The sequence below is a fragment of the Engystomops pustulosus genome, chromosome 9 (genome assembly GCF_040894005.1).
Source record: "Engystomops pustulosus chromosome 9, aEngPut4.maternal, whole genome shotgun sequence".
NCBI lineage: Eukaryota > Metazoa > Chordata > Amphibia > Anura > Leptodactylidae > Engystomops > Engystomops pustulosus.
In genome coordinates this window covers 54,347,549-54,361,977 of record NC_092419.1, presented here as the reverse complement: position 1 = coordinate 54,361,977, position 14,429 = coordinate 54,347,549, and the positions used below count along the sequence as shown (strand labels likewise).

Genomic DNA, 14,429 nt, shown 5'->3' with positions numbered 1-14,429 from the left:
AGTCCTTCAAAGCAAAGTCCTGTGCACCGCTTGGTGACTGTTATAATATTATAATCACATTTTTTGCAAAATAAAAGGTTTTATGTTAATATACTTTAGTAATTCTTTAAAACCCTGTTCTAGTGGCATGTTGTACCCCTTACAAAACATCCATCAAGTGTTGATCAATGGAGATTAAGATTATTATTTCTAAAAAATACAAGTCATTATACATTAATCTCTAATTTTGATCTCCAGTGTAGATGTTGTTTACATTGGATTTTGTACAAATTACTCCTATGGGAGAACAACTCCGTGGGCAACGGCATCAGAAGAAGCATGATACCATATTGCTTCAGACTAGAAAGTCGACAAGGGACAGTGATACTGCACAGGCTCTGTAAACAGCACATAATGCTATCTCCTAATCCTATTGCCTCTAACACTACAGCAGCAAAAGATACTGAGGACTCAAATCTACTGTACATGGATGCCTCCACTGTGTGCCAGTAATTGTAATAGTTGCTCATCCCTTTCCAAATACAATATAAACCAATCAGTGGGGTCACTAGAATCAGTTGAGGAATTACCAGGTAAATACAGGATAGATGTTTGTTTTTTTTTCAATATTCTTAGGCTGCAAATTTTTTTTCTTAAAATTCTGGAAATATTTAAAGGGGTATTCAAATTACAGCAAATTAATGTTATTAACTATAAAAACTTATACAATTTTCTGTATCAATTCTGCACTATTTCCTACATCTCTGCTTGCTTTTATTCTATAGGAAGCTTTTATGTTTACTTCCAGCGGACAGAAATCTGACCATGGTCACACAGGTGCACAGCTCGTTATAACACCCACATCTGATTACTCTCTGTGATATAACGAGCCGTGCATCTTTGTGACCACAGTCAAATTTCTTTCCACTAGAAGTAAACAGAGAAGCTTTCTATAGAAAGACAGCAAGCACAGATCTAGAAAACAGTGAGGAATTGATACAGAAAGTACCGTATATACTGGCGTATAAGATGACTTTTTAACCCCTTAAAATAATGGCTACAGTGGGGAGGTAGTCTTATACGCCGGATATACGGGGGCCGCACTGTGCGAGGTGTTTTTTTTCCCCGTCAGCGCGTAGAGAGCCGCTTCCTGGGACCGCCGCGCATGCGCGGCAGTCCGCCTCTCACAGTCATTAGAAGAGGCTTAGTACGCGCTGACGGGGCGGCGCGCTGTATGCTAATGCAGCCGCCCCTTCACAGTGGTCGGCGTCACAGAGCTGGGGGTCACAGGCGGCACTTACAGAAGCATGTCGGATCTTCATTTATATCACAACATGGATGCGAGGGGAAAGCTGGCGGTGCAGTAACGCCAGATTCCCCTCGCATCCATGCAGGGACATTAATGAAGAGCTTACATGCTGGTGTAAGTGTGCATATTGCTACAATAAGTGTAGACCCCGCCCCCCTTCTCCTCCCGGTGACTCCCCGCCCCTGCATAATCCTATTGGTTATACCTCACACAGTGCGGCCCCCTTCTCTTAGCATACTAAAGTAGCATACTGAATATGTAAAAATATGTAAAATATGTAAAGAATATGTAAGAATATGTAAGAATAAATATATACATACATAAAAAGTTGAAAAATCACTTTACTAAGCTATATGGAGGGTTAACAACAGACTACTGTCGTCTACCTGCATGTCATATGCATTTGAATTAAAATTAACATGTTGAAATCAAAGCAGACTTTTTTTCATTTGGGAGAGGGGTAGTCTTATACAGTGAGTATATACCAAATTCTATATTTTTAGGGCAGGAGTTGGGGGTCGTCTGATACGCCCAGTCGTCTTATACACCGGCATATACGGTATATTGGAAAAGTGTATAACTCTTTATAATATAAACAATAACATTCATTTGCTGTAATGGGAATACCCCTTTAACATGCCTCAAAAAAAAAAAAACAATTTTTTTATGCAACAATTTTATCTTCCATGTAAAACCAGGTCTTGGCACAACATTGTGACGTGTATCAACCCCTTACACCAGCTATTCATGCTAAAACAATGGTGTACACATACACAACAGGATAGACATGTCTTTCCACCAGTTTATGCTGCAACATATTTGTGGAGTGCCATGCAATATCTCCAGCGGCACTGCAGAGTACAAATGTGTCATGCAGACAACACCGATGACCCAGAACCTCCACTGTCTAATTACAAGAAGCCACCCAGATTAACCTCAAGCCTTAAATTATCACCATGAGAGATTATTATATGTCTTGTATAATTGGAATACACATAGTTATGATCACTCTGCACGACTGCACAGGTTTGCGTTACAACCAGGGCAGTAATTGCCAAGTCAAGCCTCAAATGGGATTTAGGTCTGGACCAGAGGTCGCACTAACTTTTTCAAAGCAGTAAAAATACTCCTCTTGGGATTTTGGAGGAGTATTTTTAGCCAAAAAGTAGTACAAAACCTGTAATACTGCAAATAAACAAAAAAAAAAATGTAATGTATAAAAAGGGATCTGTAGTCTTTTCAGGGTGTGGTCATGCTTTCTGCATTTACAAACGCAACTGCATTTACAAACTAGTGCACAGAGTCAAGCCTTGGGCCAATCCCATATGCGTTTGCAATGAAACACATGCGATTGGTAACCCATTGCATGCTTTTCATTGGAAGCCCATATGTGATTGGGCCAATGTCCGACTGCCCCATGCACTAGCGTTGCATTTGTAAATAACGCATCAGTACGCATGACCACACTGAAAAACTACAGGTCCCTTTTTATACATTACATATAAGAAAAGACGAGGAGTCTACAAGCAATATTATTTATTGGACCTTGAAGCCACGTGCTGCGATATATATACGACTATAGAGCCCCAATCATCCACAGCAAGGGCAGGCAGAGACTGGCACAAGTGGAGGGCATCAGTGCAGTGATCAGTAATGGCGATACATGTTACTGTCTGGAATCATATATTAAAGACTAATGTTGGGCCATGGTAGCCTGCTAGCAGATACAAAGCAGCAGTGAATATACATGACGGGAAGAGCACGGTCTTATACATTGCGCGTTGGGTCTGACCAATATGATGACTATATATTACATGTAGTGCCTGGCAGGAGGGGTTTTCTCATTGTAGTTCATGTATAAAGTGAAAGGAATCTCCATCTGCATTTAACTTGAAAAACCTGATCACAAGAACTTCTTCACTCCCAAATCCCAAAAGTAGGTCTGCCTATAACCATGGCTCGGTACGGAGGTTGTTAAAAATATGGATGCTACACTAGTGTCAAAGCAGCAATACAAGAGGCCCACAACCACTCAGCAAGGGAAAAACTTTCCCAAAGCTCCCCCCTGCCAGGCACAGCAGGAGATTCCAATAACACTAAGCGCCTTTACCCACTAAACCCCGAGCCTGACCCTGAATCTGCACAGTGCAATGATAACCTGCAGATGTGCAGAATGACAGTCAGGTGATAATAATGGCTGATGGGCAGCCAATGACAAAGCCCCATACAAGCTGATTAACATCATTAACATGTGAAAGAAGCTTTGTTATTGGTCTTGGGGACACTGCATAACGGTTCGGTGCGCGGTTGTGATCCCAATATTGCCTGCCTTTGCAGGATTGCAGCATGTACCAGATCACATAGCCTGCACGCTACAGGAGATAAATGCCAAGCATAATTTCACACGTCAATTATTTTGGGGGTGATGGGGCTCGATCATGCGTCTATGACGTATGGCGAGGCGTTAATGCGACCTCTGGTCTGGACTGTGATATTTAAAAACGTGAATATGATTTGATTAAAACCCTTCCGCTGTAACTTTGGTTGTATGTTTAGTGTTGTTGCCCTGTTGGAAGGTTAACCTATCCTCCAATCTCAAGTCTTTTGACAACTTAAAGAGAACCCGTCATGCAAAATAACCCCCCTAAACTAAATATATTTTCATAAACTGCCATTAGAGAGCATTGCCTCTATTCCTTCATTGTCCCTCTACATGCCTGTAAACCTAAGCAATGAGGTCCTAAAGCTGTATGCAAATGACCTGTGAAATGTCCAATGAAGCATTAGCATATTCAAGCTGTCCACTCTATTCATGAGTGGGAGGCACAGCCACACCCCCAGTGCATGACTGACAGCCTGTATAATGATGTGAGGCTGTATAATGATGTGCTTCCTGGTGCTGGTGGCCACGCCCCCTGCAGCCTGTGTGTGCATGTGTGTGTGTGTATAGGAGAGATACAGCAGCTCCAGGCAGCCATGTTACAGCAGAACATGTCAGATTCATGTGTAGCTGATGTCGGTGTCTCTCACCTGTATATTAGGAGGATGCAGCATGTCAGCAGATGCAGCACACACTAGCAATACTTTACTATACATTACACACAGACATGGGCAGGGGGAGGAGAGGGGAGGGGTAACAGGGGTGACATCACTGCCTCTGACCATGTGACCAGCCTCATTTACATGATAAAGAATAGATGATTTTACAATGAATAATGTATGAAATAACTAGATAAAGGCTGTGATGGGATCCTTGTGAGCTGCTCTAACAGGAAGAGGTGACAGGACTAGTGACACAGACCTGATGACAGGTGTCCTTTAAACATGTTTTCCTTCAGGATTGCGCCATCAACTCTGACCAGCTACCTAATCACTGTTGTAGCAAAGAATCACTATAGCATGATGCTACCACCACCAGGATTCACGTGGGGATGGTGTGTTCAGGATAATGTGCAGTATTGCCTCTCCTCCATACATGGAATTCGGGAAAAAGGTTACATTCTGTTTTCATCTGACCGGAGAACCATCTTTCATGAGCCCTAAAAGGAGGGTATGAAATGTCCTTTCTAGAATTCCTTCTTTTATATGAAATCTCACCTGTTTACCTAAAAAAAAAAAATCAAATCTGACTCTTCTTACATCATTTTCACATAAAATGAGTCGTTTAATGTTAATTGATGTGTCATTTCAGAAGCATCTATGTACTGCTCTATAGATCCTAAAAACTTGCTTTTTGGGACATATTAAGGATAAGAATCTCCTTTTTCAAATCACATCAGGCTCGTGGTTCTCTGAGCTACAGAACGGTGGGCACTGCATCTTTATCTGCAGCTCACATTTCTATCTCAGTCTTTAGCTGCCTGTGCCTATGGTTCTGAAAGATCACACATGTTCCTTGGTTTTCATGATGGTGTTTGTCAACTAATGTTCTCCATCAAACCTCTTTGTCCTAAAACATACTGAGAATAAATGACATACAAATGTATTCTATTTACAAATGAGGTGACTTCCAAAGGCAATTGTACACACTGGGGGACTTCCGCCAGTTTTGTGGCGCTCTCACCACATGTTCTGCTCTCCGACCTATTTATTAGCTGGCGGTGCCAGAAAAAAATGACTTTTTCCGCCTGCTCCGACTCTTCTCCGAAAAGGGGCGTGGCCTTAGCGGAGGAAACTCAGACACAATATGTGTCGCAGCCATTTTTGGGCGCTGTAAACTGGCGGAAAGTAGACCAAAAAAATTTTGGTCTAGCAGGGACACAAAACCGTGCTATTGCACCCACATTAGGATGTTTGCTGCCTCGATACAGATTTTGGTCCCAGGGACAGAAAATGGTCTCAGCGCCAGAAATGTATGTGCACAGCTCCACCATATTAAATGTGTGTCTTCTTTCCGAGAGCAGGTCGGTAACAAAGCCAATGCAGACACCGACACTTTATGTAAATGTCCTCCACTAGATTTTATTTAGAGGTATCAGAGCACAAGGAGACGAATACATATGCATGCCACACATATCAATATGCAAAAGCATGTATCACTTTCTTTACAATTATCAGATAAACTGTCAGTACTGAGCATAAAAGTTTGTGGCTGAAAGGTTAAATTCACACGAAGGTGTGCCTGCTGTACCATAGCACGGTGGGCACACATCGGAGCAAGGGAGAGGAGGAGGGGATGAGCGTTGCTCACCCCCACCCCTCTCCATAGAGAAACATGGCGCACGGGGCCGTATTCCGGAGAAGGATAGGACATGTCCTATCTTTTCCCCAGGTATGAAACGGTACGGTGCCGCACCTCTATACAGCGCTGTGCGCCCACTGCCGGCCTGGGGGGACGTATATACACAAGAAATATGTGTGTGAAGGGTATATACGGCCCCCAACGGCCGTGTGAATGAAGCCTAACATAAAAGTATTCATGGTATTATATTTATCTAGATTTCTGGTCCGGATATCACCTCTTTTCTAGGCAGAATTCCAGAGTGTCTATCAGCCATATCCTCCTCCTTTTTCCGTTTTCTAAAACTTTACATGGACAAAACAGAACACAATCTTTCCTCCATCTAACACATCCCTCCCACCACCAACAGACCTAACTATCAAAATGAATGGCTCCACACTCTCCTAGGTCCCTAAAGTCCACTGCCTTGGAGTCATCTTTGACTCTGCCTCATTCTTTAAGCCTCACACCTTTCTACAACCTGCCCCCTCCATCTCAACCATGACTTACAAAGCTGTCCACAACCTTCCCCCTCCATATATCTGTGAACTAATCAGCCAATACTGTCATAAACGTAATCTCCATTCCTCACAGGACCTTCAGCTTCTATTACCATCCACTCATCACAACTGTATCCAGGACTTCTCCCGTGCATCTTCCATACTCTGGAATTCTCTAGCAAAATGTATGACTGTCCCCCACCTTCCAATCCTTTAAAAGTAACCTGAAAACCTACATATTCAGGATCACCTATAATACACAATAACTGCTCTGCTCCCTCTCCCCATGTCCCCATCTACCCTTCCACATAAATTGTGAGTCCTCATGGGCAAGGTCCTCCTTCCACTTGTTTCCTGATCTCTGTAGTTCTGCATTTGTTCTTAATGTGATGTGAATCCCTTATCACTTGTAAAGCACCAATTAATGGCGCTCTATAAATAAATAATATGACTATTATCCACAGTAGCAAACAGTAGTTGTACATACTGTATGTAAATATTAAGACAAATTTCCATCAACAAAAATGTGAACTAAAAAGTGTGACACAAAGAAACATACAGTAAATATGTGTGTGATGGGTAAACTGTGGATATTACATAAAACAGCAAAACTATGTAACTGTACAGGAAGGCCTTAGGGATCAATAAACATATCCTATTGCACATGGTCTAATTCAGATCCATCACCAGTATTTTACAGGGTGAGATTTCTCCAGGTGTCTATAAAGTTTTATTGACAGCAGCGCTATACAGATTTCTGCTGAGAGTGGAGCCAGAAAGCTGTGTCCCCAGTACGTGTAGTCACTCCATCACACGGATTATACTCTTCTTGCTTCATAATGTAGAGCATATCTTCACATGTATCATACACATAATAGAGGTCAGAGACTTGCAGCTAGTCTGCAGCACTGTACAATAGTAGCTAGTGGATGAGACTGAAGCTACTAACCTCTCATGTGGGTCTACCATCTGCAGCATGACCATTAGTGAGGTGTCCTTCGCGAATGAGCCAGCTCTAAGACAGACTCTTGTTAGTCTCCAATGACTCAACACGCCCCCTTTTAACGCTATCCAAATCGGGTTAAAGTGTTGTGGTGAGGGGTGATTGACTGGCCTACGGCTCCCTATTATATATAGCCGGCTCTTAGTGAGTGGAGCCCAATGAGCCAGCTCACTAAGAAGAGCCAGAATTCCCATCACAAATGACCATTTATTCCACTGCTTTCACTAAAAAAGTGAGTGTGATTCCAGCAGGAAAACCCAATGCTGACATCTTAGAATGGGTAGTCAAAGTAGGACATGTCCAGTGTGGACGGATCCTATAGGGCAGTGATGGCGAACCTTTTGGAGATAGACTGCCAAGCTACAACCAAAACACAGGTATATGTCGCAAAGTGCCAACATGACAATTTAAGCAGTAACTTATTGCTTCTTACTGTATCACAGGTTTTGATCGTATTGGCCTCCTGAATTCACCAATACAATAGAAAGTAAAAATCAGAATTGTAGCTTCCCTCCAGGGTCCCCTGAAGAGAGAGAATCAGGGGACCCAGAGCAGGAGCTCCAAAGCCAATCCATCTCTATCCACAACTTCTCACTCTTCCTGTAGTCCTAGCAGCCAAGGATGTTGCTTTAAAATATCGCTGAGCATGGCACTTTCTGGGCTGTATTGGACCGCAGGAGAAAGCCTTAAGTCCTAGCTGGCAAACTCTGTGTTGGGGTGAAGGCCTGGGTGCCCACAGAAAGGGCTCTGAGTGCCACCACTGGCACCCGTGCCATAGGTTCGCCAACACTGCTATAGGGCATAATCCAATATAAGAAGGTGTCACTTTTCCAATAAGTAGGAAATAACTGATTGGAGGGGGTTCCATCTCAACTGATAAAAGAGAGGTCTTGTGTTTCCTGCCAATCACAAGACCTTGGCTATCTAGCAGCAGGGCTGAACACTGCTACGGACCAGTTCACATCTTTTTTTTTTTTCATCGGTGTTTTCCATCACTTGCTTTGAGCTAAATGTGAACAACACAGGTGAACTGTCTATAAGCATTGTTATTTCTTCTCTCCTTATTATACCTTTAACTCTTTCCTGCGTATGGACATAATAGACCAAATATGGCCGCGCCTGTTACAATCAGTAAAAAAAAATCTGAATTATTTTTTGTCCATTTTAAATTATTTCAAATAGCGATAAAAAAATGTCACATGCACCAAAATGAAACCTCTGAAAAAAAAAACAACTATTCCTGCACAAAAATAAGCCCTCAACCAGCTAACAGAAATAAGATTTCCTAAAAGATTGTTTTAATCCAGTACAACTGGGAAAAAATAAAGCAACTATATAAATGAGGCATCACTGTAATTGTAGTGACCCAGAGAACAGAGAAAGACCTTTCATTATACCTTTATGGTGAATGGAAAAATAAATTCCTAAACAAGAATTGAGGATTTTCCGCCACTCAGAAAGAATTAGTAAAATCCGATACATGATCTACAGATGCCCCAAAATGAGGTATCGGAAAAGTTGATCTCATCCCACAAAAAATAAGCCCTCACATATCCACATTACAAAAATGTTAAAAAATGTATAGCCTGCACAATGTAATAAAGCAAATCTGCTATGAATGCCGCTCCCCCACTTCAATGTCCTGCTGTGTGCTTATAGTGTAGTTTACCGCCACATATAGGATATATGCACACTCAGGAAAAATGAGCTATCAAACTGATCTTTTAATCCATGGTGTAATTTGTGGCCCAAAATTAATGTTTTGTCCAAACAAATTTACAATTTCTACATTTTGATATAACCGTTGCAAAATATCTAAAAAGTCAACAAAATTATGAAGTTTCACTATTATTTGGTCCTCTTAAAATCACTTAAATGGGGGGGGAAGGTCCCTTCAAAAAGTAAGATTTGGTAGCTTTTTTTTGAAAATGTGGAATTTGCACCTCCTAACATCCTACAAAAATGAGAGGACGCATAAAAGAAAATAATGGAAACAAAACACAGACATTCAGGAAACATTTGTTATTAAGTCATTTGTGTGAATATCTGCTTGGAAAGCAAAAAAATTGAGAATTTTATAAAATTTTCACCAAATTTCCATTTTGTTCAACTAAAATACAAAAGAGATCACTTTTATCCGACTAATTTGAAGTACAATCTCAAAACCAGAATATGTTAAGTATATGTTAAATATGTTGACCATTTATAGTGACACATATCAGAATCTAAAAATAGGGCTGTGTCAGGAAGGGTTAAAATTGCCTTCGATGGCAAGGGGTTAAATGACTACTGTCACTGTTCCTTTCCAGCCCCTCCCATTTGGCAACTGCCTAGTCACACAGCAGATGCTAATGAAAGGTACAATATAACATATCTTTTTTTCTGTAAAACCAATTTTTTATACAAAAACACTTTGGCAGTGTATGTGCTCTGTGGGGACTGGGGGAGTGCTAAAAATGGCTCTCCTGGTGACAGGTTCCCTTTAAAGAGAAGAATCTCATTTTTCAAACCATATTCGGCTATACTGATTTCTGAAAGAGGGGATTCCTATATTTAATATGACAACAAAGGCCTGTTCTGAAGTCACACTGCCCCTGAAGCCAATAAATGTGACTCTTCTCAAGCAAATATGACTCTCCTCTGCTCATTTTCACTAATATATATATATATATATATATATATATATATATATACACACACACACACACAATAAATATATGAAAGTTGGGCAACTCAAATATTTCATATTTATGAATATCGATTAAAAAAAGAAAGATGTAGCAATAATCTGATATTTCAGAAACAAATATTCTTTGCTGTATTCATCAGTTTACTTTCTCTTACAAAACATGGTAACTGGAGGCAGCGCCGTATAAGCAGGTACCAATAAACACCTACCTTGCACATATATACACACATCTCTGTATATATTACAGTATATACAGAGAGAACATGAGGTTTAAGAGTCTTGCATCTCTAGTACAGGCAGTCCCCGGGTTACATACAAGATGTAGGTTTGTTCTTAAGTTGAGTTTGTATGTAAGTCGGAACTGTATATTTTATCATTGTAAACCCAGCAAGGACTTTTTTGGTCTCTGTGACAATTGGATTTTAAAAATGTTGGGTTGTCATAAGAATCAATATTAACACTAAAGCTTCATTACAGACACATTTTATAACTGTTACAGCTGATTATTGTAGCCTAGGACTAAAGTACAATAAATTACCAATATCCAGAGGTCCGTTTGTAACTAGGGGTCGTATGTAAGTCGAGTGTTCTTAAGTAGAGGACCGCCTGTACATGATTCGTGTGGACTAGTTGTAGTATATACCTTATATCAGTATATACATTGTATCATTGCCCTCCCCTGGCATTTTAAGAATAATTGCATATTTGACATTTTCTATGTATGCTATGTATGTTCTCAGTGATGAGTCATGCTCCATGTGTTTTTGTTTTTATGTTACTTTTTTATTTTCTGTACAAGATTTTGGGTTATCAGTTCCTTAGCCTATTCCTGTTCCATCCTATCTCATGTGGAACTACAAGTTATGGCAGGGGTTGGTTTTGTCTCAGGGTGCGCTCACACGTTGTAGTTAAAACTGCATCGCAATCAGCGTTGAGGTGGTTATAGGTGAAGTTTTGTCAATTTAACAGGTGAAAGACATGAACTGAACGGGTGAATTTGATGTTGAAGGGGAAACCTGCTCCACAAATGTCATTCACCCGTTCAGTTCATGTCTTTCACCTGTTCAATTGACAAAACTTCACCTAAAACCACCTCAAAGCTGATTGCGATGCAGTTTTAACTACAACGTGTATATGTATGGAGTGTCAGCTCCTCTGGTATATAAATGTAATGTATGGAGTGTCAGCTCCTCTGGTATATATATGTAATGTATGGAGTGTCAGCTCCTCTGGTATATATATGTAATGTATGGAGTGCCAGCTCCTCTGGTATATATATGTAATGTATGGAGTGTCAGCTCCTGTGGTATATATATGTAATGTATGGAGTGTCAGCTCCTCTGGTATATATATGTAATGTATGGAGTGCCAGCTCCTGTGGTATATATATGTAATGTATGGAGTGTCAGCTCCTCTGGTATATATATGTAATGTATGGAGTGCCCGCTCCTCTAGTGTATATATATGTAATGTATGGAGTGCCCGCTCCTCTAGTGTATATATATATGTAATGTATGGAGTGCCCGCTCCTCTAGTGTATATATATAAAATGTATGGAGTGCCAGCTCCTGTGGTGTATATATATATATATAATGTATGGAGTGCCAGCTCCTGTGGTATATATATGTAATGTATGGAGTGCCAGCTCCTGTGGTATATATATGTAATGTATGGAGTGCCAGCTCCTGTGGTATATATATGTAATGTATGGAGTGCCAGCTCCTGTGGTATATATATGTAATGTATGGAGTGCCAGCTCCTGTGGTATATATATGTAATGTATGGAGTGCCAGCTCCTGTGGTATATATATGTAATGTATGGAGTGCCAGCTCCTGTGGTATATATATGTAATGTATGGAGTGCCAGCTCCTGTGGTATATATATGTAATGTATGGAGTGCCAGCTCCTGTGGTATATATATGCAATGTATGGAGTGCCAGCTCCTGTGGTATATATATGTAATGTATGGAGTGCCAGCTCCTGTGGTATATATATGTAATGTATGGAGTGCCCGCTCCTGTGGTATATATATGTAATGTATGGAGTGTCAGCTCCTGTGGTATATATATGTAATGTATGGAGTGTCAGCTCCTGTGGTATATATATGTAATGTATGGAGTGTCAGCTCCTGTGGTATATATATGTAATGTATGGAGTGCCAGCTCCAGTGGTATATATATGTAATGTATGGAGTGCCCGAGCCTGTGGTATATATATGTAATGTATGGAGTGCCAGCTCCAGTGGTATATATATGTAATGTATGGAGTGCCAGCTCCAGTGGTATATATATGTAATGTATGGAGTGCCAGCTCCTGTGGCATATATATATATAATGCATGGAGTGCCAGCTCCTGTGGTATATATATATGTAATGTATGGAGTGCCAGCTCCTGTGGTGTATGTATATATATATATATATATATATATAAATAATGTATGGAGTGTCAGCTCCTGTGGTATATATATGTAATGTATGGAGTGTCAGCTCCTGTGGTACATATATATATAATGTATGGAGTTCCCGCTCCTCTGGTATATATATATATATATATACACATATATATATGTAATGTATGGAGTTCCCACTCCTCTGGTATATATATATACATACATATATATATGTAATGTATGGAGTTCCCGCTCCTCTGGTATATATATATACAAATATATATGTAATGTATGGAGTTCCCGCTCCTGTGGTATATATATATATATATACATATATATATGTAATGTATGGAGTGCCAGCTCCTGTGGTATATATATATAATGCATGGAGTGCCAGCTCCTGTGGTGTATATATATATATGTAATGTATGGAGTGCCCGCTCCTGTGGTATATATATATATATATATATATATATATGTAATGTATGGAGTGCCCGCTCCTGTGGTATATATATGTAATGTATGGAGTGCCCGCTCCTCTGGTATATATATATATATATATATATATATATATATATACATATATATATGTAATGTATGGAGTGCCAGCTCCTGTGGTATATATGTAATGTATGGAGTGCCCGCTCCTCTGGTATATATATATATATATATATACATATATATATGTAATGTATGGAGTGCCAGCTCCTGTGGTATATATGTAATGTATGGAGTGCCCGCTCCTCTGGTATATATATATATACATATATATATGTAATGTATGGAGTGCCAGCTCCTGTGGTATATATGTAATGTATGGAGTTCCCGCTCCTCTGGTATACATGTTATTTATGGAGTGTGACTGATATATGATCCTGGTGACCCCGGCACATGTGCGGGCAGTATGGGAGTCATGAGGTGAATGTTATGACAGGACTAGTGACTGGCTCCTCACACCTGGGCACCGGGGCAGCAGCCTGGCACCGCAGTCTGTACACAGGAGTCTGCACTACACGTGGAGGAGGAGGCGGCGGCTGTCACACACTGAGGGAAGTTATACGGAGAGTACAGGACGGAGGAGGATGGGAGCAGTAGTCCCGGTTACCTGTCTTGAAGTCCATGCTATGCCGCTCGCTGCCCTCCATCTCGCTCAGCAGCATAACGTACAGGATCCCGAACGAGTTCTGGATGCCGAAGATGGAGCCACTGCACCAGGTGGCCGCCAGCGCCACCACCCAGCCGAAGCCCCCCTCCGGGACTCTGCTGCGCACTTCTTTCTGTGGGTCGCCATGTGCGGGCGCCTCTGTGGGCACCGGCACCCCTTCCGGGGATCCCCCGAGCAGGCTGTCCTGCATCCCCTGCTCTTCCCCCGGCGGCAGGTTCTCGTCCTCCTCCGTCTCTTCTTCCATCGTCTGCCTCTCCTCCTCCTGTGTGCCTCCTCCCCGCTGCCCTCCCCTGCCTCCTCCCCTCTCATCCTCCACGCCCCGTCTACCTGCTCTGGCAGGCGCCACTGTGCGACACACTGCCCCGCTGGGGGACATCACCTCCAGCAGCGCCGCTAACAAGCCGGAGCCCGGACAAGGCAGCAAGCAACACAAGACACGGTATAATCAGAAGCCATTGGTTTTACTACATCACACACTGGTTACCAGATATACAGACACAAGCGTCACATCTGCCCCGCGCCGCTGCCTCCACACACTTCTACTGCCATAGCAAGATTCCACAATTGGATAATAAGTACTGCCTGTAGTAAGCTGTGATTGGCTGAGGCCGCTGCCAGTCTGCGCCTGGGCTCTACATACTGACTGGCAGCTACCACGTCCAATAGAAGCGTTC

The 14,429-nt window shown here is 41.6% G+C and overlaps 1 protein-coding gene across 1 annotated transcript in view; it reads right to left on the bottom strand.

Moving 5' to 3' along the window:
- The window catches only part of SLC16A2 (solute carrier family 16 member 2), a 140,556-nt gene extending 126,520 nt beyond the window's left edge, over window positions 1-14,036 (bottom strand). Inside the window, exon 1 of the mRNA XM_072123517.1 lies at window positions 13,696-14,036. Coding sequence (XP_071979618.1) covers window positions 13,696-13,999 — 304 coding nt within the window. The 5' untranslated portion in view covers window positions 14,000-14,036. The remainder of the gene's footprint in view (window positions 1-13,695) is intronic.
- Window positions 14,037-14,429: the final 393 nt, after the last annotated feature.